Source organism: Ovis canadensis, chromosome 10 (assembly GCF_042477335.2).
Source record: "Ovis canadensis isolate MfBH-ARS-UI-01 breed Bighorn chromosome 10, ARS-UI_OviCan_v2, whole genome shotgun sequence".
NCBI classification, from domain to species: domain Eukaryota; kingdom Metazoa; phylum Chordata; class Mammalia; order Artiodactyla; family Bovidae; genus Ovis; species Ovis canadensis.
In genome coordinates, this window is record NC_091254.1 from 65,027,531 (window position 1) to 65,054,724 (window position 27,194).

General features: G+C 38.3%; 1 protein-coding gene across 9 annotated transcripts in view; it reads right to left on the reverse strand.

The window, feature by feature from the left end:
• TBC1D4 (TBC1 domain family member 4) overlaps window positions 1–27,194 on the reverse strand; it is a 221,185-nt gene that overhangs the window by 123,314 nt on the left and 70,677 nt on the right. For 2 of the 9 annotated variants that reach the window (XM_069601766.1, XM_069601761.1), the window contains exon 1: window positions 9,612–9,844. The exons of 6 other annotated variants lie outside the window; for them this stretch is intronic. Coding sequence is in view for 1 of the 3 variants with exons in the window: in XM_069601765.1 (XP_069457866.1) it covers window positions 7,393–7,395 (3 nt within the window). In the remaining 2 variants the exon portion in view is untranslated. Of the gene's footprint in view, window positions 1–7,392; window positions 7,549–9,611; window positions 9,845–27,194 lie in introns of those variants that run through there. One more of the 9 variants, XM_069601765.1, reaches the window with a different exon arrangement.

Below are 27,194 nucleotides of genomic sequence, written 5' to 3' on the forward strand. Positions count from 1 at the left end.
ATCAGTTTGTTAGATGTTTCAAGCGTAATAGTTTAGAAAATCAAAAAAGAAAAAATGAGTGCTCAGCAAGAATCACCTATATGTCAAATACTTGCTAGAGTATTACTAAATAACACAAATAATTATGTTTCATATTTCAAATACAATAGAAGCCAGATTTGCCAGCCAATCTTTTTAAGAAAATTAAAAAGAGTGTAGCTAGCTGTTTTGTCTAGTTCCTATTTTATTTCTCAGTATAAGTCAAATCAAATATGTTTTGCCAGTGACTCTGAACCCTGGAAGCAACACTACTGTGCTTTTACTGTACAAACATAATGTAGACTTTGAATTGAAGAGAAACAACAATAGAAATAGGACTATATCTAGTTAATTTCATTCAACAAACAGTATCAAGCAGTTGCTATGTGCAAAACTCTTGTTAGATTTGGCAAAGTGTACAGTGGGTGGAAATATCACCATACTCAAAAAGATTGCATCCAGTTATAAACAAATGTTACCTCAATTTTAAAGAATAAGTTTTAAAAGATGATTATCTCAGGAGGAAAAAAAATGATTGTGTTATTAGAGTCAGTATAAAGCTTGCCAAGTACACAAAAAACCATTTACAGAGGAGAGGCACTAAACTCAGAGATTCTGCACACAGAAGTGTGTGAATTAAAAAACGAATTTATCAAATTTTAATATATTTTCTGAAAAAATATTGTCATTCCTTTATGTATTAAAGTAGTCCTGTGAGGGAAGTTAAAGGACAAAGTATAAATTTCCTAAAATCCAAAGAGAGCTTCTTTGGTGGCTTAGTGGTAAAGAATCTGCCTGCCAATGCAGGAGACACAGGTTCAGTCTCTGATCCGGGAAGATCCCCCGTGCAGTGGAGCAACTAAGCCCGTGCGCCACAACTATTGAGACTGTGCTCTGCAACAAGAGAAGCCACGGCAATGAGAAGCCCACGCAGTGCAACCAGCCCTCACTCGCCATAAAGAGAGAAATGCCCACGCAGCAACAAAGACCCACACAGTCAAAAATAAATAAATACAGATTTTAAAATAAATGAATACAATCCAAAGAGACGGGAACCCAGGAGGTACACATATCAGTTGGTGTCAACCAGGCAGGGGGTAAGGTTAGGCCAGAAAGGGATTCATCTACTGCTATTTCTCCCCAGTGCCTGCTTCCCATCTCTGCAGAATATTTAACCAGGAATGATGTGTAAAATGCTAATTCTTCACTATAAAGCACTTCCCAGGTAGATCAGCCAGCAAAGAATCTGCCTGTAATGCAGGAGACCCCAGTTGGATTCCTGGGTCAGGCAGTTCCCCTGGAGAAGGGATCAACTACCCACTCCAGTATTCTTGGGATTCCCTGGTGGCTCAGATCATAAAGAAACTGCATGTAATGCCAGAGATCTGGGTTTGATCCCTAATTTGGGAAGATGCCCTGGAGGAGGGCATGGCAACCCACTCCTTTACTCTTGCCTGGAGAATCCCCATGGACAGAGGAGCCCAGGAGGCTACAATCCATGGGGTCACAAAAAGCTGGACACAACTGAGCAACTAAGCACAGCACACTATAAGACTTCTTTCACACTTGTGAGTAGTGAAGTTCAGAAGTCATAATATGAAATGCATTCCTCCAACATTATAATAAAAATAGCTTTATCCTATCAAGTGTTAGCTGCTCAGTCCTGTCCAACTCTGCAACCCCATGGTCTGTAACCCACCAGGCTCTTTTGTTCACAGGATTCTCCAGGCAAGAATACTGAAGTGGGTGGCCATTCCCTTCTCCAGGGGGTCTTCCTGACTCAGGGACGAAACCTGGGTCTACTGCATTACAGGCAGATTCTTTACCATCTGAGCCACCAGGGAAGCCCCTTATCCTGTTAAAGGCTATGCATATAAAGAGTCTTTGTATTATATGATGAGTTACTAGAAATAGCAAACCTACAAACAGTTAAAGCAGTTCACAATCCACTAAAGAAAAAATAAAATAAATAACACCTTGGTATGTATCCTGGATTGCTCCAGATCCGATTAATTTTTGTGTTACTTCCATTTTCATTGGTTGGCCTCTTTAAGTTTCCTCATTTGTGTACAGGATCAGATTGTTTTTGCAACGCACTGGCTCTACACTTTCCGACGGGGCACCTTGTTTGTCTCATGACCTGCTATTAATGTAGTTCCTGCTTTCAGGCAATGTTTTCCACAGGGTTATTTCCCATGCTGATAACCTAGGTAAAGGGTAAATGCTTAATCCAGTTTCTTTCATTATAAATCACAAGCTTCAAATCTCACACCTCCACAGGTGCAGAAAAAATTCGGTACAGACAGTTCCAGTCACTATACTAAAACAATAAAATGCATTTTTCTTGCAGACATGAATGCTGTTAATGGAGTTTATATCTCAACCTTTTTACTATCTGAACAGCTGTTTTCAAAGGAGGGATAATAGAATTGACCCAAGAGCAGCACCACTACCACCGCTCAGAAACCTTTTCAGATCTTGTTAACTGTGTTTTAAAAAGATAAAGTTCAAGTTCATCTACAGAAACAAACTGTTTTGAAACAAGCTCTGAACAATGTGCCTTTATCTCACCAGGGAAAAAAGTAAAGCGATTCTTAAATAAAGACTGAAAAAGGATACTTCAAACCTTTTGGCATTTCCCCCCCTAAAGGAGGCTTATCTATTTGCTTCACAAGAATGATTTCCATACAGGAAAAATTTTCACAACTTTGTCATCTAACAGAATTAGTTATCAATACATAAACACAACAACGAATGTCTGAATGCAATTCCTACAATTCAAAAATATGAATACCAAAAAGAAAAATTAAACAATGATGAAATAGACAAACAATTATAACATGGAGTTTGGGGGGGAAACACAAAACCAAGTAGCATATCCTTTATATTTATTAAGAGCATAACTGCAAGGCATTTAGAGCATAGAGTGTTCTGAGTACTTAGATATTTCTTTTTCTACAGTGTTGAAAAAATATTCTTGTCAAAGAATAGACACATTTTCAGATGAGAAAAGAGTTGGGTTTTCAGCAACTGTGAATCTCGAAAGATCCCAGCTTTGGAGGACATCGGATCTCATTGTCTTCCCCGTCCTTCAACCCTCCCCCAAGGCCCCTCAATCATATGTCTTGATCCCCACCCACCCAAAAAAGATTCAGAAGGTTCACCCATACAAATGTTTTGGAGAAGCTATTTTAAAATATGCTTGAACAACACAACACAGTAAAATAAGAAACAGGAAGTCACGGGATGAAGGAAACAGTGACTCCAACCTCAAGGGCTGTGCCACAGGCACCTGTGCCATCAGTCCCACTGAACAGGATAGCAGAGAGCTATACTGGGTGAGAAGTACCTAGGAAAGGAAGGGCTTTCAGGCTGGCTAGCAGGCTTGAAATGTTAGAAGAATTTAAGGATATAAACTACAGCAGAGAGAGCAAGAAAAAATTGGTAGAGATTCTGGGAAAACAGAAGCAAACAAAAAAAAGCTAGAAAACAAAAGACGTATAATCATGGCACACTGATGCTTTGATGAATGTTTACAGAGTTACAACAGCATGACCTATTACTAATGATCAAATCTTAGAATCAATCTAAAAACAAAGCACGAAATTAACTATGGGCACATCATACTGTAATGATATCAATTTTATCAACATAAAAAAGTACAGACACCAGAAACTAGAAAGTAGAAGTAGAAGACAAGAGATTTTTAAAAGGCAAAGGTTGTAGAATTGACATAGAAATTTTAATAAATACCATTAAAGAAACACTAATTTGAAAATATACACGTACCCTAATGCGCATAGAACATTAATTACAAATGACAACATATGGAAGCAACCTGAGTCCATCAACAGATGAATGGATAAAGAAATGCTTTAAAAAGATGAAGTTCACAGCTTTCTTATCCATTCATCTGCCAACAGACATCTAGATTGCTTCCGTGTCCTGGCTATTATAAACAGTGCTGTGATGAACATTGGGGTACATGTGTCTCTTTCAATTCTGGTTTCCTCGGTGTGTATGCCCAGCAATGGCATTGGTGGGTCATACAGCAGTTCTATTTCCAGTTTTTTAAGGAATCTCCACACTGTTCTCCATAGTTAGCATCCATACACCAACAGTGTAAGAGGGTTCCCTTCTCTCTGCGCCCTCTCCAGTGGAATATTACTCAGCTATTAAAAAGAATGCATTTGAATCAGTTCTAATGAGGTGGATGAAACTGGAGCCTATTACACAGAGTTAAGTAAGTCAGAAAGAAAAACACTAATACAGTGTATTAACATATATATGGAATTTAGAAAGATGGTAATGATGACCCTATATGCAAGACAGCAAAAGAGACACAGATATAAAGAAAAGACTTTTGGACTCCGTGGGAGAAGGCAAGGATGGGATGATTTGAGAGAACAGCACTGAAACATATATATTAGCATATGTGAAACAGATCGCCAGTCCAGGTTCGATGCATGAGACAGGGTACTCGAGGCTGGTGCACTGGGATGACCCTGAGGGATGGGATGAGGAGGGAGGTGGGAGAGGGGTTCAGGATGGGGAACACATGTACACCCATGGCTGATTCATGTCAATGTATGGCAAAAAACACTACAATATTGTAAAGTAATTAGCCTCCAATTAAAATAAATTAATCAATTTTTTTTTTAAAGATAAAGTTCAGAGACAAACTGTCTTGAAACAAGCTATGAACAATTTCCCTTTATCTCACCAGGGTAAAAAACAAAGAGATTCTTACAGACAAAGGGGATACTTCAAACATTTTTGCATTTTATTTCCTATGAGTGCAACATATATATAAAAAAGAATGAATGAATATATTAAAAAAGAATAAAATTTTCCCATTTGCAACGACATGGGTGGACTTGGAAGGTTTCATGCTAAGTGAAATAAGACTTACAAAGAAAGACACATACTATATGATACCACTTATAAGTCAAATTCATTTTATATTGGAGAAGAAGACCAGGTAACTTCTCTTAGTTCACAGCTTTCTGCATCTGAGAAATCATACCCAACACACTTCATCTGCACCTAGACATGATTTAGCAAATAAGATTCTGCTATTTGAGTCTGAATCACAACATTCTATCTATTGTGATAGAATGAGACTGCTGGGCATCTTAGAAATGGGTGAGTATATTTTTCCTGTCAAAGGATGTAAATAATTTGTGAACAGAATTCAGACTGTGGTGGATTAAATATATGTCCATAAATTATTTCATGGGGCTATTTCCCAAGTCTTAAATCTGGACCTGTGACTGCTCTAACCAATGGAATGCAGTAGAAATAACGTCCTGAGATTTCTAAACCCATGCATTAACCTATGCATTAGAAAGCCTTCAGCTTCTATTTTTGTACGCTGATGAAAAAATAGTTGCCATATAAGAAGTCAGACTACCATGAGGCTGACACGCTATGAGGAGGCTAAAACTGTCCATGCGGAGACACCACAGAGAGATTCCTGGCCAACTCCAAGTTGACAGTGACCTCAGCTGAGGCACCAGACAGGGAAGAAGCCATGCTGAAGATTCCAACTCTGTCAGACGCCACATGGAGTAGCGAGAGCTATCTTTACGAAGTCCTGCCCAAACTGCGCAATAGTGACAACTACATAATAGGTATCGGCTTAAGCCAATTTTAAGGTGACCTGTTATGCACTCAAGAAAGTAAAAAACGTCTAATTTTTCCCTCTCCCTTCACTCTTCAGTTCATGGGGTTGCAAAGCTGGACACAACTTACTGACTGAACAGCAACAATCACCAACAATATACAAAATATCATTAATTTCTCTCTCTCTACCTCCCCAATATTGCTCTAACAAGTTCACCCTCCTCTTTACTCCCACTATTTATATTCAGTCTAAGCACTCTGAATGAATTACTCCAGCAACTTTCTAATATCCCTTTATCACTCACCACCACCCTAGACATTAATCATTCTCCAAATTACAGTCAAATTGTCTTTCTAGATGCAAATCTAATGTCACACCTGAGCTTAAAATCATCACTAGCTCTCCCGCACACATAAGAGACATCTCAGCATGCATACAAAACCTTCCACAATTTGGAATCAGACCACCTCTTCAGCTCCACGGCCCATTGTCTCCCACAGGCAATGAGCACTCCAGAAACAGAATAAGTCAAGTGTGAAAAATCCAAGCATAGGTTCTGGAATCTGGAGGCATATATGTTGTTGTTCAGTCACCAAGTCATGTCTGATTCTGCAACCCCATGGACTGTAACCCCACCAGGTTCCCCTGTCCATGGGTTGCCATGTCCCTCTCCAGGGGATCTTCTTGACCCAGGGATCAAACCCATGTCTCCTGCATTGGCAGGTGGATTCTTTATCATAAGCCACCAGGGAAGCCACAGATGTTAGATAGGCTGCCACCAATTAACCCTATGAACTTGGCAATCACTTGAAATAGACTTTAGCTTCTTTTACATACACAGTAAAAGTGAAAAAGGAGAGGGAAAAAGTTGGCTTAAAACTCAACATTCAAAAAACTAAGATCATGCCATCTGGTCCCATCACTTCATGGCAAATAGATGGGGAAACAGTGGAAACAGTGAGAGACGTTATTTTCTTGGGCTCCAAAATCACTGCAGATGATGACTGTAGCCATAAAATTAAAAGACACTTGCTCCTTGGAAGAAAAGCTATGACCAACCTAAACAGCATATTAAAAAGTAGAGACGTTACTTTGCCAACAAAGGTCCATCTAGTCAAAGCTATGGTTTTTCCGGTAGTTATGTATGGAGTGAGACTTTGATATAAAGAAAGCTGAGGACAGAGGAATGGATGCTTTTGAACTGTGGTACTGGAGAAGACTCTTGAGAGTCACTTGGACTGTAAGGAGATCAAACCAGTCAATCCTAAAGGAAATCAGTCTTGAATATTTACTGGAAGGACGGATGTTGAAGCTGAAACTCCAATACTTTGGCCACCTGATGCAAAGAACTCACTCATTGGAAAAGACTTGATGCTGGGAGGGACTGGGGGCAGGAGGAGAAGGGGACAACAGAGGATAAGATGGTTGGATGGCATCACCAAATCGATGAACGTGAGTTTGAGCAAGTTCCAGGAGTCGGTGATGGACAGAGAAGCGTAGCATGCTTCAGTCCATGGGGTCGCAAAGAGTCAGACACAACTGAGCCACTGAACTGAACTGATATACACATTAGTGTTAGACAAGAACTAGATGATTTCTCCTTCACTTTCCATCTCTGTATGCTGTAATTCCCCCAATTCTTTTGCTGTTGTTGCTATTCAGTCGCTCAGTTGTGTCCAACTCTTTACAACCCCATGGACTTGAATTTTGGAAATTAGAAAGAAAGAAAATGGGGAGCTTATACATACCATCCTTCTCCTTGGCCCCAAGCCCTACCCTCCTGCCTGCTTGTCTCCAGGATCAGCTCTCCTTATCTGTTCTTAATTCCCCCTTTACTTTGTCCTGTTATCTTCACAAAGCCCATGCTTCCTTCTCATGGTCGCCCTCACGATGATCCGGTGAGCAGAGTAGGGGAGGGTACCTGCTGGAATTTGCACGCATGACTGTTTATGAGTCACATACCTCACAGGTAAGAATCACCTCTAGAAATATTTCCAAGTCAGTACATGACATTGAGTGATCTTGACATTAGGCAGTATTTCAATAGCTGAAAGTGAAGTACAATCAGAAAAAACACAATATTCTAACTTCAGAGACATAATCAATTCTTTTCCATCAAAAGTTATGTATAAAGTTTAAAAATATAATACTCTGGCAAGGAGACATTTTCTTCTTAAAAATAGTTAGTAGCATTTGAAGATTAATCTGCAATTTCTTACCCACAGAATGTAGCATATTTATTGGCCAGATTAAGGAAGATGTTTTTATACATTACTGTTTTTTTAAACTCCTAGAAAGTAAAGGCAAGAAATTCAAACTACTTTTAGAATGTGTCCATAAAACTTGAAGTCATAAATAAAACTACATTGTAACCTCCATGAAGATGGATGCTTTTTCAGTCCTGGAGACTAGACTATTTGTGAAATTAATGAATGAGTTAATAAAAGGGAATATGAAGCAATGAGGTATTACTCAAATTATGCGAATCTGTGGACTTTTGCTCAAAAGTACACTTCACATAAAAATTCAGACTAGCACCTCCAAAAACATATAGATCTTGAACTGTTCTATCTCTTATAAAGTTACTTAAACAAAGCTATGCATATTCTGTAGGATGTCTAACAGATGTCTAACAATGTCAGTTCAGTTCAGTTCAGTCGCTCAGTTGCATCCAACTCTTTGCGACCCCATGAACTGCAGCATGCCAGGCCTCCCTGTCCATCACCAACTCCTGGAGTTTACCCAAACCCATGTCCACCAAGTCAGTGATGCCATCCAGCCATCTCATCCTCTGTCTTCCCCTTCTCCTCCTGCCCCCAATCCCTCCCAGCATCAGGGTCTTTTCCAATGAGTCAACTCTTTGCATGAGGTGGCCAAAGTATTAGAGTTTCAGCTTCAGGATCAGTCCTTCCAATGAACACCCAGGACTGATCTCCTTTAGGATGGATGATGTCAGTCAAGGGGTGCCCAAAGTCAAGGATATACATGACATGAATTCTAGCAGAATGTTTCCTACCTATAGATTGGAGGGAAGGGGTTGAAAAATTTTATTAGCAAGCAATTTAAAACATTTTTATATGAAAATAAATAGGATGTATTAAAAAATAGACTAAAATCTGCATTAATTCTTAACATAAGCAAAGCTTCAAAAACATTTAGAGCTTGTAGGAGACTGCAAAGTTGTCACCCCCATTCTCTCCACATGTACAGCTATACTTTCCTCTGACCTTAAGCTTTGGTTTAAAAGTTCAAAAAGATTGAATAGAACGTTTCAGCATTCTTTCAATGTAAGAAAGATTCATTACATAATAATGACTCTAATAAAATGCTTCCATTCTCAGGTAATGGCAGCAAAGAAAGGGATAAAATATTTAAAGGTAAACTTGGAGAAGGAAATGGAAACCCACTCCTGTACTCTTGCCTGGAAAATCCCATGGACAGAGGAGCCTGGTAGGCTACAGTTCATGGGGTCGCAAAGAGTCGGACACAACTTCACTTCACTTTTCTCATCACGTTTTCTATTTTAAAGGTCATCTGCCTACCTGATTCTATATATTTTATTTGGTACCTAAAACTTTAAAAAACATTTTCCGTGTGGTCTTCCACTCTTTCGTAAACGCATGCATGTGAGCTCACTCGATTCAGTTGTGTCTGACTCTTTTTAACCCTATGGACTGTATGTAGCCTGCCAAGCTCCTCTGTCCATGGGATTCTACAGGCAAGAATACTGGAGTGGGTTGCCATGCCCTCCTCTAGGAGTAAACATATACTCACACACAAAATATTATAATCTGTGGTTAAAAGATTTCTGTAAGTCATTTTACATAGCAATTTTAATTCAGATGAGCACAGAATAAAGGTACCCCAATCAACTGACCCAAAAAATGTAAAAGTGAGAGAGATACAGGACACTTTTATACCTAAAAACATACACTGCCTAAGAACAAAAAAGAAAAACAGAACTCACAGAGAGGTAAAGTTACACACACAAGATGTCTGAACTTCTGTCTCCAGCCAAAAGCAGAGGAAGTGTGAAGCATGCCAGCCACTGGGCCTTGGGTGAATGGAATGCACAGTCCAGTGTCACAGAATTTCTGGCATTTGCAGTCATGAGGAAAGAGCACACAGCTCCCATGCTCCAGGGCCCCTCTCTTCAGGGCTTCTCCAGGAATGCAGGTCCAAAATAAACCAAACCAGAACACTGAACTGCCTTTCACCCATGGATGACGACCTACTCCTGTACCTGGCCAGGTATCATAGATCCAAAATCAACAGTTTTAATTCCTCCCTGTCCACCACATCCTCAGCTTCACATCATCACTATTTTTCAGAGAAAAATGTGTAGATTCTTTTGGTGGGGAAACAGCATGAAAATAATTATTAGTTCTAATTTCACGGGTAGTAATAAAAATGTTCACTAACGACTGGCTTTTATCATTGCTAAACAAAATGTTTTTATTATGATATCCATTACTTATATTGCTTAAAATACATTCTGAAAGACAGTGAGGGTTGTGTGAGGTTTGTTTTTGTTTTTTTTTGCACATTACCATGTTCACAATTTATTAAGTTTTCACTAATTTTGATCTGGTAGATACCTTAATGAATAAAGACAAGTGTAAATAATTTTGCTAAATACGCCAACATTTTCAAAATTCACATGTTGTTGCAAAAAAATTAATATATACAAAGAAAGTAATTTACTACTTACTACTATTTGCTTTTTACCTAGTTTTGTTGAGATATAATTGATATACAACACTGTTTTAGATTTATAATATGATTTGATTACTATCATTTCTATTTTCTTATGATACCAATTTCAATTGCATTAGATTTTATCATGGGAATTTATACTTTTTCCTCTTCCTAGGTGTACTATGACATTATAAAAGAACCTAATACTTCATCTTTCTGTGTTTTCTGTTAAATTTGTTGTGTTTACCATTTAAAGAACTCAAATTGAGAAGAAAAACACATATTCAAATAGGACAAAGGATATGAATGTATAATCCTTTTTTTACTGGTGTATAGTTGCTTTACTTTATATTAGTTTCAGGTGAATAACATTGTGATTCAATATTTTTATAGATCATACTCCATTTAAATTGTTATAAAATATTGACATTTCCCTGTGCTGTACAATATATCCCTGTAGCTTATTTTTCTATACCTAGTAGTTTGTACCTCTACCCTACTCCTATCTTACCTCTTCCCCTTTCTCTCTTCCAACTGGTAACCACTAGTTTGTTCTCTGTGAGTCTGTTTTGGTTTTGTTATATTCATTCATTTGCTTTATGTTTTAGATTCCACATCTAAGTGATAACAAACAGTATTTATCTTTCCCTGCATGACTGACTTCACTAAACATAATACCCTCTAGGTCCATCCATGTTGCTGCAAATGGAAGAATTTCATTCTCTTTTACAACTGAGTCGTATTCCACTACGTATATCACCATATTTTCTTTATCCATTCATCTGCTGATAGACATTCAGGTTGTTTCCATATCTTAGCTATTGTAAGCAAATGCTGCTATGAACATTGGGGTGCATGTATCTTTTTGAAGTAATGTTTTCATTTTTTTCAGACATATCCAATCACAGAATTGTTAGATCATATAGTTGCTCTATTTTTAATTTTTTGAGAAACATCCATAATGTTTTCCAGAGTGATGGCACCAATTTACAGCCTTACCAACAGAAATCTAAGGTTCTCTTTCCACACAACCTTGCCAGTGTTTGTTATTTGTGGTCTTTTGGATGATAGACATTCTGACAGGTGCAAGGCGCTATCTTATTGTGGTTTTGATTTGCATTTCTCTGATGATTAGTGATGTTGAGCATCTTTTCATGTGCCTGTTGGCCATCTGATGTCTTCTTTGAAAAAATGTCTATTCAGGTCTTCTGCCAATTTTCTAATCATGAGCAGATTATTCTTAGGAGAAGTGGTAAAATAAAGATAATTGAAAAGTAAAGAAATATAGATTAAATCAAGAAGATGTTAGTTTTGGAAAAGATTATTTAAAAAAATTATACACAGTGCTGGAGAAGATCCAGTAAAATGAGCCCTTGATGGTATAACTATAAATAAGAATAGACTTTCATAAAACAATTGGGCAAAATATTTAATACCTTCATACAACTTGACTTTTTAACTTTTTAACTCCACTTTTAGGAATCGAGCCACCACCATCTCAAATTAAATATAGAAATATTTCTGAAAATTATTAAATTTGTCTTAAAAATAAATTATTTTTTCAAAAATCCTTTTAGAACAAGGTATAAACAAATGATACAGCCATTCATCAGAGCATTACTAATTATTAGAAACAATTTATATGATATATATATATCCCACAGGAAAGAAATAGATGATAATTTATCTATTATAGTGTATTCATTCTGAGTAATAAAAACAATCATTAGTTTTTGAAAAGATGACACAGTAAGAAAAAGTAGAATACAAAACTGTATACATGGTACCATTACAATATAATTCTTTTTTGTTTGTTTTATTCTAGAATAGTTTTAGATTTACAGAAAAAATGTCAAGGTAATATGAAGGCTTTCCATATAATTTAAAAACAATTTCTCCTGTGGTTAACATCTTCCTCTAGCATGGTGAACTTATCACTATTACTCAGCCCATAATGATACATTTTTATTAACCAAAGTCCATGCTTTATTCAGGAACTTCCCTGGTGGCTCAGATGGTAAAGAATCTGCCTGCAATGTGGGACACCTGGGTATAATCCCTGGGTTGGGAAGATTCCATGGAGAGGGCACGGCAACCCACTCTAGTATTCTTGCCTGGAGAATCCCATAGACAGAGGAGTCTGGCGGGCTATAGTCCATGGGGTCACAAAGAGTTGGACACAACTGAGCGACTAACACTACATGCTTTATTCAGATGTCCTTAGCTTTTCCCAAATGTCCTTTTCTGTTCCAGGATCTCACATCACATTTAGTAGTCATATTTTCTTAAGCACCCCTTGGTTGTGACAGTATCTCATACTTTCCTTGTTATTTATAGTTTTCAGACATACAAGGCATTTTGTAAAATATTCCTTAACTGGGACTTTCCTTATTTTTTTGTCATGGTTATGATGGGTTTTGAAGAGAAAGGTCACAGAAGGAAAGTACTGTTTCCAACAACACATTTAAGAGACAACATGGGAAAAAAGAAATATAACAAAATGTTAACCAGAATGTTTAACAATAATTAAGTTGAGTAATGAGGGTCTATGAGTAATTTTTTTCTTCCATCATTGACCTAAATCACTTTTTTAAATGCTTCACTAAAACCATTTTTATTATTATAAAATGAAATACCTAAAAAGAAATCATATAGTTAAAAATGGAACAATAGCAGAAATATGTCATCTGCTGTCCCTCCTCCCATGCTCAGAAATGGGTGGCTACACTTGTCTACCAGCTGCTGTTTCTCCTCTTGTCACCAGAAGCCGTGTAATTGATTTGACAGCTGTTGAATGACTTCTAGGTACCGGTGCATCTATTCAGGCTAGAGACAGAGAAGGGCAAACTGTTTGGGTAGGGCTGTCATTCTTTCTGACATCTTCTTATGTATAGGGCAACATGCAATATACCATTATGTATATGAAAAGGGAGAACTCAGCCCATTAAATTCTAATCTATGTGGAGAAAAGATCATGAACTATTAGGTGAAAAAAATCAAGTTGCAGAACAGTGTAAATGGTAGGCACAATTATTATAAATAGAATATATAAATGTCAAATCAATTTCATATATGTATTTTTTAAGCCTAGAAGGGTGTGCATCAGTCTGCAACTTCCTGAAGGAAAACAGAATTAAAAGGGAAGTTGATTTTTGGCTTTCTTACTGCTGATACATTGATATATTATATAAACTTCACCATAAAGCTTCTCTATATTTTAAAATGCTGTTTAAAAATGATAAAAGATGCTTATGGATAGTTTATATAATATGAAAAATTGAAATGATTAACACTTTCATTTCACTTTTTCATATTATATCAACTTTACCATAAGCATCTTTTATCATTTTAAAAACCACTTTAAAATATAGGGAAGCTTTAAGCCAAAAATTCACCAGTTTAAAGAGTTAAACTAACCACCATATACAAAATTGGGCAGAGTTGCAAAGAGAAAACCAAAAGAAGGAAGTTTCAAAAAGTTTCAGAAATGGCATACGAAGATTACAATTCTTCACTCAACTTCCAAGAATGTAAATGGCATTTTTGTGTGTTTAGATCCTTTTTCAAATTGAAAATAAATGCAGCTGTCTGTATTCTTTGCACATCTTTCTCTCCCAACCACCAGTATTTTAAGAAGGGTGTTCATGGCAAGTACTAGCCATAATTTAATTAGTTCACTCAGGCCTTTCCAACAGCTGCAGTGTCTAAAGGCAGCCAACTGTTAAGGCAAGATGCCCACATGTTCCTTCGTTTTTTAATAAGCTGATTTGATACACATATCTCAAGAGAATCTGTGAAGAAACCTATTCAAGAGTCCAACTCAGAGATGTAACAGTAATCATCTTCACAGCTACTCACAGTGAATGCTGTGCTCCTTGTAATTGTATTTTTTACATTTTTTATTATGTCGAAGATCATCGGACATCATCTGGACTTGAAAAATGGCAAAGGTATCCATGTTTCTACTCAACTCAACTTCTCTGAGTTAAAGCATTGCATGTCTTTGTAAAAACACAAATAACAAACAGCACATTTTATGCCTTGAAACTCCATTTCCATCTCAGCATAATTTCATCAAACTAAATGTAGTGAAACACAGAGTACCAAGAAAATGGAACCCTGGGAAGTAAGTGGTGATGAGGCTAAGAGACTCGGGAAAGACGTGGCATGGCCAGCCCAAGGCAACTCAGAAATTTCAGAAGAATGATGGGACCTGAGGAAATTCTTATTTTTAAGATATATAGCTCTATTTACTAAGTTTTCAAAGTTCCTAGGAGAATAAAATAAATAACAGTGATTTATTAGAGAAGCAGAGAGCTCGGGAAAGATCAGGCAGTTTTCCCCTGTATCAGATTGAACAGATTCTGCATGGCAAGATACTATCTCATACATGTGGTTTATTTACCCACAAGAAAGGTTAGTTAGGGTAAAGCGTCTGCCTCCAATGTGGGAGACCCAGGTTCGATCCCTGGATCGGGAAGATCCCCTGGAGAAGGAAATGGTAACCCACTCCAGTATTCTTGCCTGGAGAATCCCATGGACGGAGAAGCCTGGTAGGCTACAGTCCACGGGGTCACAAAGAGTCAGACACGACTGAGCGGCTTCACTTACTAGGGTTAGAAAATGAATCTAAGGCTATGAAAGACATAAGGGAATCTAAGACTTCTGGGACAGAGACCCAACACCTTGGGGGCAATGAAGGATCTAACACCTTCATTCAGGTACTTCTAGAATTCAGGCAACCTAGATCATCAACACCCTAAGCATATTGAAAACTTACAATTCTTATCATTTCTCAATAGTTCTTGATAAACTGAAACAGGTAATGCAGTTGAATAGCTGCCCAAAGCTTCAGACATGTTTCTGATCTACATGTGTAAGGAGAGGAAGCCATCCAAACAGGCCCCCATTTGTCAGCACTGGTAAGAGGGTGCTGGCTACGAATTCTAGCGTGCTCTCCTTCAAGAAGCCGTTCATCACTCTGCACTTCTATTCACTCAACCCATGTTTATCTGGGTGTTATCCTATGCCATGGCCTGTGCTAGGTGCTGGATTTAGAAGGCCAATGAGCCACAGGCTCTTTCTTCAAGGATATTTAAATCTCCAGGAGGATGTCCTGTTTTTGCCATACTAATTCTTTCCAAATCTCTTCCTCAAGTAGTCAGAAAGTTTACATTTCTGAATTCTAAAAAAATGTTAGTCATAGCAATGGAAGCAAAGCTTTGAATCTTCCCAAATCTCCACATGAAAACAGAACAACTGATACCAAAACCAAAACCCCCGGACAACATCTACAGCAAAACCAGGTGAGAGAGTATCTTCTTGAATCCCCAAATACAAATCATTTGGTAGGAATCACATGCAACCACAAGACTTGCACAGTCCCAGATTCTCGAAAGAAAGAAAGAAAGTGAAGCAGTAAGGTGACTAAGGAGCCTGAGAACCAGAGGAACCAACAGGTACTTACTACAAAGCCTGGCTGGCCAACGTCAGAGCAGCAGCTGAAACTGGAAGGCTTTTTGGCTACTCCAAAAACAGATGAATGAGAAAGCCAATGGCCCAGTCTAAGAGGCTAAACTCTGGAAACTGCTCCCCTCAGCACTCACACTCAAGATGGGGACTCAGACTGACAAGAAACTGCTAGACATGAAACGAAACTTGAGTAGAACAGGAAAAGGAGAGAGAAAGTCCAGAGAAAAGAAGAGAATAAGCCAGGAAATCTCACAAAATAAGCTACTGCATTTTTTAACAGTCTTATGAATACATAATTTACATATCCCAAAGTTTGCCTTTTTAAACATACAATTCATACATTTTTAGTGTATTTACAAAGTTATGCAGTCATCAGGTCAGTTCAGTTCAGTGGTTCAGTCGTGTCTGACTCTTTGCAGCCCCAGGGACTGCAGCATGCCAGACTTCCCAGTCCGTCACCAAGTCCGAGAGCCTGCTCAAACTCATGTCCATCGAGTTGCTGATGCCATCCAACCATCTCATCCTCTGTCATCCCCTTCTCCTCCTCCTTTCCCAGCATCAGGGTCTTTTCCAATGAGTCAGTTCTTTGCACCAGGTGGCCAAAGTTTTAGAGCTTCAGCTTTACCATCAGTCCTTCTGATGAATATTCAGGAATAATTTCCGTTAGGACTGACTGGTTGGATCTCCTTGCAGTCCAAGGGACTCTCAGGAGTCTTCTACTATACCACAGTTCAAAAGCATCAATTCTTTGGCACTCAGCTTTCTTTATGGTCGAACTCTCACATCCATACATGACTACTGGAAAAACCATTGCTTTGACTAGATGGACCTTTTTCAGCGAAGTAATGTCTCTGGTTTTATACATGCTGTCTAGGTTAGTCACAGCTTTTCTTCCAAGGAGTAAGCATCTTTTAATTTCTTGGCTGCAGTCACCATCTGCAGTGATTTTGGAGCCCCAAAAAATAAAGTCTCTCACTGTTTCCATTGTTTCCCCATCTATTTGCAATGAAGTGATGAGACTGATCTTAGTTTTTTGAATATTGAGTTTTAAGCCAGCTTTTCACTCTCTTCTTTCACTGCAGTCATCACCATTACCCAATTTTAGAACATTTTCAACACCCCAGAAAGAAACCTTGTACCTGTTACCAGTCACACTTCCAAATCCTCAGCCTTCCTCCTCTCACCCAACTCCTAGAAACCACTGTTTTCTCTATTCACAGTTTTGATTATTTTACATAAATGGTTGTTACACAATATGGTCTTTTACGACTGGTTCCTTTCACTTAGCATTTTTTGAGATCCATCTATGTTGTAGCATGTATTCGTTTTTCATAAACTTCATTCCTTTTTATTGCCAAATAATATTCCATTGTATAAGCATACCACTTTTGTTTCTCTGTTCATCACTTAAAGGGCATTTGAGGGGTTTACACTTTTTGGCTGCTATGAACAATGCTGTTGTGAACATTCATCTTTAAGTTTTGCATACACTATGTTTTCATTTCTGTTGGAACTGTTGAGTAATATGGTAACTCTATCTTTAACCTTTTGAGCAATTCCAGACTATTTCCCATAGTGGCTGTTTGATTAATGTTTTACATTCCTGTCAAGAGTGTATGAAGGTTTCAATGACTACTTCTTTGTCAACACTTGTTACTGTCTGTCTTTTTTGTCATTGCTGTTCAGGTAGGTGTCAAGTAATAATCTGTGGGTTTGATTTGCATTTCAATAATGGCAAAAGACACTGAGCATTTGACCATTTGCATATCTGCTTGGGGAAAATGCCATTGACATACTTTGCCCATTTTTAATTGGATTTGTCTTTATTATTGAGTGAACTATTATAATAGTTCTTTATATATTCTGGTTATAAGTCCCTTTAGACATATGATTTGCAAATATTTTCTCTCATTTTATGCATTGTCCTTTCATTTTCTTGAAGGTAAAAGTGTACAAACTTTTAATTTTGATAAAGTCCAGCTTAGTCTTCTCTTTTGACCTTTATATTTTGGAGGCCATATCTAGAAAAACATTGACTGAATCCAAGGTCATGAAGATTTGCTCCCACATTTATTCTAAGAGTTTTATAGTTTTACCTCTTATATTTAGATCTATGATCCACTTTAAGTTAATTTTTGGATAGTGTGTGAAATAGCTGCAAGTTCATCCTCGTGGCTACAGTCCATGGGGTCACTAAAGAGTTGGACATGACTTAGCAACTAAAACAACAACAACAATATAGCTTTTCCAGCGCCACTTGTTGGAAAGATAATTTATTTCCCCACTGAATTCTTTTAGCACTCTAGCCAAAAGTTAATTTACAATAAAGGTAAGAGTTTATTTCTTGTCTTGGAATTCTGTTCTATAGATCCATATGTCTATCTTGATGTGAGTACCACACTGTCTTGATTACTATAACTTTGTATTCTGAAACTGATAAATGTGAGTCCTCCAACTTTGTAATTTTTTTTAATGCTTTGAGTATCCTAGGTCTCCTGAATTTCAGGATAAGTTTGCCAATTTCTGAAAAAAACAAACAAACAAACAAACTAGCCCTCAGGATTCCAAATATGATTGCATTGAATATGTTGATCAACTTGAGGATGCCATTTTAGCCGTGTTAATTTTTCCAATCCACGAACAAAGATGAATTGCCATTTAGTAGATTTCATTGTTTTTCAATAACATTTTGTAGTTTTTAATGAACAAGACTTGTACTTCTTTTCCTAAATTTATTTCTATTTTGTTCTTTTTCATGCTAGTGTAAATGTAATTGTTTTTTTAACATCATTTTTGGCTTGTTTATTGCCAGATGGAAATTTCTGGTCTTAATCATTTCACCTAGAGCAAACTCTAGATTCTCTCTCTCCATTTCTCACTCCCTTGCATCCAAATATATTAGTTTTTCAGAAACAGCTACTGGTAAATTATCAGTCTTACCCTCAAGAAAACTTTTATTAGATGTTTTACTTTGAATACATCCATGTGTGTGTACATAATTATACACATATGTGGTTTTTTTTTACAGTTAATGAATCTACAAACAGAATCTTACCAACATTCATATTACAGTAATGGTAGATTATGGGAAATTTTTTCATCATTGCTAAATTTGTTTCCAAATTTTTTCTATAGTTAATATGTACAGTTTGTTTCTGTTTTTTTAATTCATTTTTTAAAGTGTTTTTTCACTTCTGTCAAGCAAGTTTGTCAACTGCCCCAATTTAAGACTAAGAAAATGACTATAATTTCAGTTAGTAGAAATTGATTTCAGTAGTCTTAGAAAACATTTGATTCTTTTCCACTGTGGATTCATTCAAAAATACTCATTAGAATTTTTTTTCCTTCCAAATACTCTAGCTGATAGATAATTTAAAGTATTTGAGCCCTTCTTGAATTTTTACAAGTTGGTTAGTTCACTCCAGCTTGAGGTGCAGTTTGATTGAGACTAATCCTTGGTGAAGTTTCACAGTAAAATAAACAAACTCCTAAATATAGCTTTAAGGGACAAAACCATAAATCTCTTCAACAAACTAATATTCTGCTGCCTAGAAACATCTTCAAAAAGGGCATAAATGTTCTCTGTAATCCATCTTTTAGATATCTGTATAACATCAATTAATGAATTTTACAACCCCCTTTTCCAGATAGCTATAAAAGTCCCTTCTAATCTTAGGATGTTAAGTTACTACTGTCAATTTATCCTTATTCTGTTCTGTCACCTCTGGGGGAAATGAATCTGATGCAAAACTTTTAAATGTTCCAATCTACTTCACAGAATTTATTAAAAATTTCCTCAGTTTCAGGATTTTGATATTTGTTCTCCAAATTCATTCTTGTTTACTTTATCCCTATTTGCCACAGTCCTAAACTTCAGTTGGAGAAGGCAATGGCAACCCACTCCAGTACTCTTGCCTGGAAAATCCCATGGACAGAGGAGCCTGGTAGGCTGCAGTCCATGGGGTCGTGAAGAGTCGGACATAACTGAGCGACCTCCCTTTCATTTTTCACTTTCATGCATTGGAGAAGGAAATGGCAACCCACTCCAGTGTTCTTGCCTGGAGAACCCCAGGGACGGCAGAGCCTGGCGGGCTGCCGTCTGTGGGGTCGCACGGAGTCGGACACAACTGAAGCGATTTAGCAGTAGCAGCTAAACTTCAGTTGCCTATTTTGTTCAAAGGAAATCGAAGTCCTCTGGGAATACTGTTGTGAGCTTTAAATAAGCTGATATACATAAAGCCCTTAACACAGTGTATGCTGGTGATAATCACTCAATAAATGGTAGCTCCAATTAGCTCTATTTAATACATTTTCAAAACTTTTCTATATTCTATCACCCTTTCATACTCAAAGTTGTTCAGTCTGTCTTCCTCTACGGTCTGCTGAAGCCACACCCTCCCTTAATGTGTATAGCAATCTAAGGGTGGACACACCTCAGTGTTATACACAGTAGGACAATGTGCCTTCTGTCTCCTCCTCCTCAGCTGACTCCTTAACAACTGCAACCCATAGCCCTAGTGAATTATACCCCAAATAAACTAGGAGCCAATGAAGACTAGAGGGCAAAACTATAAATAAACTCCACACGTGCTATATTTGCTTAAGAAGATGGGTCATGGCACACCACGAAGAATACTATTACATGATGTGCAGTCGAAAAATTAAACCCCTGTTTTGTTTCAGAACAACCACATGGAAATTAACAGTGAAATCAACTGCCTTAAAAGTACTGAAAGGGGAAGTTCACAACCTATATTTTAAGCATAGATATAAAATATTTTCACCAATCTCAAATGCCAGACACTTCACACAGACCATGACTCCAAGTGGCAAAGGCTATATAAGTCCACAGAGATAAAGAAGCCAAAAGTACCCTAATGTTGTGCAGTGTATTTTGCAAGTATTTCAAATATTCTTCTTCAAAGCTGTTCTTTACTTTGCTTTACTGAGCCCAAAAGGCAAGCAGATGGTAAACATGACAACTCAAATTTTAATGCAGATAATTAGAGTAAATAAAATACACACTATCATTCTTCCCACCTTTACAATGTAATGTAACAAAATGAAACTGTTACCACTTGGTAGGAAATGTGAGGTCTTCTGTAAAACCCAATTAACATTACCAGTATTATAGCTGATATAATTATATATCAATGCACTCAATATTCCAGCAAATTTGGAAAACTCAGCAGTGGCCACAGGACTGGAAAAGGTCAGTTTTCATTCCAATCCCAAAGAAAGGGAATGCCAAAGAATATTCAAACTATCACACAATTACACTCATGTCACATGCTAGTAAAGTAATGCTCAAAATTCTCCAAGCCAGGCTTCAGCAATACGTGAACCATGAACTCCCTGACATTCAAGCTGGTTTTAGAAAAGGCAGAGGAACCAGAGATCAAATTACCAACATCCACTGGATCATGGAAAAAGCAAGAGAGTTCCAGAAAAACATCTATTTCTTCTTTATTAACTATGCCAAAGCCTTTGACTGTGTGGATCACAATAAACTGTGGAAAATTCTGAGAGAGATGGAAATACCAGACCACCCGACCTGCCTCTTGAGAAATCTATATGCAGGTTGGGAAGCAATACTTAGAACTGGACATGGAACAACAGACTGGTTCCAAATAGGAAAAGGAGTACATCAAGGCTGTATATTGTCACCCTGCTTATTTAACTTATATGCAGAGTACATCATGAGAAACGCTGGACTGGAAGAAACACAAGCTGGAATCAAGGCTGCCGGGAGAAATATCAATCACCTCAGATATGCAGATGACACCACCCTTATGGCAGAAAGTGAAGAGGAACTAAAAAGCCTCTTGATGAAAGTGAAAGAGGAGAGTGAAAAAGTTGGCTTAAAGCTCAACATTCAGAAAATGAAGATCATGGCATCCGGTCCCATCACTTCATGGGAAATAGATGGGGAAACAGTGGAAACAGTGTCAGACTTTATTTTGGGGGACTCTAAAATCACTGCAGATGGTGACTGCAGCCATGAAATTAAAAGATGCTTACTCCTTGGAAGAAAAGTTATGACCAACCTAGATAGCATATTCAAAAGCAGAGACATTACTTTGCCGACGAAGGTCTGTCTAGTCAAGGCTATGGTTTTTCCAGTGGTCATGTATGGATGTGAGAGTTGGACTGTGAAGAAGGCTGAGCACCAAAGACTGATGCTTTTGAACTGTGGTGTTGGAGAAGACTCTTGAGAATTCCTTGGACTGCAAGGAGATCCAACCAGTCCATTCTAAAGGAGATCAGCCCTGGGATTTCTTTGGAAGGAATGATGCTAAAGCTGAAACTCCAGTACTTTGGCCACCTCATGCAAAGAGTTGACTCGTTGGAAAAGACTCTGATGCTGGGAGGGATTGGGGGCAGGAGGAGAAGGGGACGACTGAGGATGAGATGGCTGGATGGCATCACAGACTTGACGGACTTGAGTCTGAGTGAACTCCGGGAGTTGGTGATGGACAGGGAGGCCTGGCATGCTGCGATTCATGGGGTCGCAAGGAGTCAGACATGACTGAGTGACTGAACTGAACTGATATGATATACCAACAAAAACCTTAGCCCTATGAGGCCTTTAGGATCCCTCTCAAGCTTACAAACATTTGAGGGAAAGGACTTTTCCAAAAATGCTTCAGAGGCTGGGACATTTTGAACAAAGAAAGTGTTTAGAAAGAACAATACTGGAATTGTTGTATAATACTGTAGTAATAGCCCCAAGCACAGGATGTTAACAGTGTCTCTTAAGACCCTAGGGCTCAAAAAGTATTACCTCTACTGACAATATTAACTTTACTTAATCCTAAAAATTTTCAGAAGACTAAGGGTGGTTTCCCAGTCAGCTCAGTGAGTAAAGAATCTGCATGAAATACAGGAAATAAAAGAGACCTGTATTCAATCCCTGGGTCAGGAAGATCCTCTGGAGAAGGGCATGGCAACCCACTCCAGTATTCTTGCCTGGAGAATCCTGTGGACAGAGGAGCCTGGAGGGCTACAGTTGGGATTGCAAAGAGTCAGGTGAAATTGAAGTGACTAAGCACAGCACAGCAAGGATAAATCAGTCAGCTTGCCTGAGTATATTCTCAGGTTTTTATGTGAGACAAGGGGGATTCTACACCTAAGCCAGTGAACAAGTCCAAGTGAGTCCTGGATGATGCTGTTAAAAGAGTTGACTTTATTAAACAAACACTAGTTCATTGTAGAAAGTCTCAATAAACAGCACTGAAATCTCCTTCTACATATGAAAAAACTCACGGGCATGGAAAAAGAAGAGTTCTCAATAAAGTGGACTAAGAGGTGAACTGCCTACAAAATCAGACTGGAAGCCCATATCACATTCTAGAAGAAGGAAGAAGCATCCACTGAAAGATTTTCAGTATGTTGAAATGATGGAAGTACTTAGAGAAAATAGACACAATTAGACTAGTTAGGATGCTATGTCAATAATCCAGATATGAAGTGATCCAGCTCTCGACTAAGGATTTGGTAGTAGAAAGGAAGAAATGCATACAAATACTATTCAAAGTCAATATGTGAAGAATGTTTGAATGAAAGGGTGGAAAGAAAGAAAATCATGGTAAAGTATGAGGTTTGAGGAGAGGTCACTGAATTTCTACCTTAGATGAAAGAGGGATGTCAGAAGAAATAATCAAAACTTTAAGAGATGAATTCATTTTAGACATATTGAGTTTGGAGAGACATAAGACATTCAATCGCAGTCAGTCACCAGCACTGGTAGCAGTTATGATATAAGAGACCCAGTGACTACCACAATGCTGAGAATGGCTAACAATGGGAAAAGTATTAGATTGATGAAATTTCCCTCAGAGGTCACTACATTCTGCAAAAACAAGTTTATCAAGCCATTTTTACATAGACATACCATTTGAAAGTACTTCTAACCTTGGCACTCTTTTCCTTAATGCTTTAAACTGTGTGAACACAAAAAAATAAAATAACATAACCAAATGCAGTCCTGGCAAACAGCAAAGTGTGTATCACATTATAAATACAAAATTCATTCTGTTGCTTGAATTTATTTTAGACTTTTGTTTTTCAAACATTTTTCTTACATTAAATGACTTTTTCTTTCCAATTATCTTGTGAGGAAGATCACACAATTTGTTTGGATCAAAAATATTAAGGCTGGTTTACAAGGAGGAAAATTTCTTAGGTTAAAGAGTTTTACTCGATCATCTCCTGATATTTTTGGTTTGGTATATAACCACCTGAACCAAAAATAATCTTAACTTTTAATTCATGTTATTTCTGGCAGCAACAGGAAGCAATCCATCATGGGATAAAGAAAATGACAGCTCAAATAAATATCAAGTTCCTCCTTAACCATTTTAAAGAAAAGCATAACTACTTTGTGAAATTCAAGGGTCAAGGGACTGAGTGATATGACTTGCTAGGAATTTTGCAATATATTTTGATTTATAACTGAAATTAGGAAGCACATTACTTATATAAAGCAAACTCATGAAGAAGTTTAACAAATACTTGGTATAAACCCTTGATCCACAAATCAAAATGACTACTCTTTGCAATAAATACTATGGCATGTTTTCCTTTATTTCCTCCCACTGTAAGAAGCAGAATTTGCACATATAAAAAGCAATCACTCATTCATCAGTAGTGACAAATATATCATACTAAAATCATAAAATGTTAACAAAAGGAGAAGCTGAGCATGAGGAATGTATGAACTCTATGTGCTATCTCTGTAATTTTTCTGTAAATCTAGAACAACTCTAAAATTTAAAATTCTTTTTAAAAAATCACTGTACTTTTATGCTTTTTAAAGGTCATGTTTTGCTTTAGTCTCACAACCAAATATTCATTCGATACATACATATTGAACAAATGGGTACATTAAGCTTTGCATAATATACAAAGATGACTAAGACCTGGGGACTAAGACATCAGGACATGCATGCTCAGTCACTCAGTTGTGTTCAACTCTTTGCGACCCCACGGACTACAGCCTGCCAGGCTCCTCTGTCCTTGGGATTTTCCAGGCAAGAACACTGGAGTGGGTTGCCATTTCCTTCTCCAGAAAGACATCAACTCTCTCTAATTTCCAAGGTCTCACCCTCAAGGACTTTAATGTCAGGAGAAGAGATAAGACTGAGGACACAAACTACAATACACAAAAGTCATAAAGCAACTTTTCCTCCCTCTGGTGGTTCAGTGATAAAGAATCCGCCTGCCAATGCAGGAGCCACAGGAGACGTGGGTTCAACCCCTGGGTTGGGAAGATCTCCTGGAGAAGGAAATGCAACCCACTCCAGTATTCTTGCCTGGAGAATCCCATGGTCAGAGGAGCCCTGCAAATCTATTCAGGCAGGCTGAATCTTCCTCTGAATCTTCCTTAAATCTAAGGCCTCACAGTTGTGTGCCAGGTGTTGTTGGATAATGAAAAGTCTCTAAAAGTCTCAATTCACATAGAAACCAAATTCCGTACTTCATTCAAAAGTAGGGTGTCGCCCTCCCCTGGCTCAGACCTGCTGTTTTCTCTTCCCTTGACTAGCAGCTTTCCTTGGCTGGCTCCTGTGCAGCTGCCTGCAACCCCCTTGGGGAAGGCAGAGAAAGTCTTAATGTGTTGGTCATTCAGTCCTGTCTGACTCTCTGTGACCGTATGGACTATAGCTTGCCAGGCTCCTTTGTCCATGGAGAAAGTCCAGCCATTCACTTCTCCAGGGATCTTCCTGACCCAGGGATCAAGCCCGGGTCTCCTGCATTGCAGGAAGACTCTTTACCATCTGAGCCACCAGAGAAATTCTTAACTGCCCTACAAATACCTATACTGCTTTGCCATTCAGATGCCCAGAGATGTCTCCTCCACCTACATATGGGCTCCCTGACCCATCTGTGACCAACGCCAGCATACCTTCTCTGGATGGTCACTTACAATTCCATGGAATATCTCCAGCCCACTGTCAGTGAGAAAACAGACTCCCCACCCACTGTTCTCTACTCTCTGCCACTATCTCCATCAGCCAGCTTCTTCCCTTGAGATTCCTCTGGCATAAATATTACATGGTCCTCTTTGTTCCCCAAGCTCCAGAGAATACAATCAGGCTTCCTTTTCTTTCTTTCTCTCTCCCTCCCTCCCTCCCTCCCACCCTGACTCTCTCTCAGAAGCACAAATGGATATAATAAGTATAAATAACTCAAGGCATTTTTATAGTAATTCAAATTTGAATATGAACCTTACCCAAGGAACCCCTTTACTATGCAACTGACTTTATAATTCCCTCAGATAATTGCTTCAGAAAGTTTGGATGGAACTTATTCTGCTAGTCAAGTTCTGTTGCAATCTAAGAGGTGTTTTTAAGCAATCATCTGGCCCCTTTACAGTTCTGACCTCTTCCAATTTCAGTGCTGGATTAAAAAAAAAAATTGTTGAAGTTGTTGCAACATTCTTACCCCCCTAATTCCTTGGACTGCTACCTAAAAATGCATCTATCCAGTTTTAACCTGATCTTAAATCACAGATTCTACCAAATTTGAAGTCTTATAGCCTATTACCAGCTTTAAGAAAAAAACAGACCAGAAGACAAACATCTTAGTTCAGATTAAGTACCCCCCTGATGTTGGTGATGGACAGGGAGGCCTGGCATGCTGCGATTCGTGGGGTCTCAAAGAGTCGGACATGACTGAGCGACTGAACTGAACTGAACTGATGTTATATGGGAAAAGCTATTTAAAATAATATTAAATGAGGAAAAGTATTCTTCCAAATACTCTAACAGATGTTGTTTCTTACATTACAGAAGAAAATGAGGGGGACTTCCCAGTGGTCCAGTGGTTAAGAATCTGCCTACCAATGCAGGGAACATGGGTTTGATCCCTGGTCTGAGAGCATCCCACATGCCGCTGGGCAACTAAGCCCGTGCACCCTAGAACCCGCGCTCCCCAACAAGAGAAGCCACTGCAATGAGAAGCCCATGCACTGCGACTAGAGTACCCCCTTCTGGCTGCAACTAGAGAAGGCCCACATGCAGCAACGAAGACCCAGCACAGCCAAAAATAAATTGAAAAAAAATTTTTTAAGGACATGAGGGACTTCCTGGTGGTCCAGTGGCAAAACTCCCAACTCCCAGTGAAGGGGGCTCAGTATCGATCCCTGGTCAGGAAACTAGATCCCATATGCCGCAACTAAAGAACTGGCATGCCCATTGAAGATCAAAGATCTGCGTGCTGAAACTAATACCCAGTGCAGTCAAATAAACAAATGAAGGAAATGAATGAGAACCACATGGTGGTAAATGGGTGAATAACAATTTACAATCTGCTGAAGGATGAGACTGGCAGGCATCATATATTAACTGGCCTCCCAGCCATCACTGCTTTACGGGTGGTG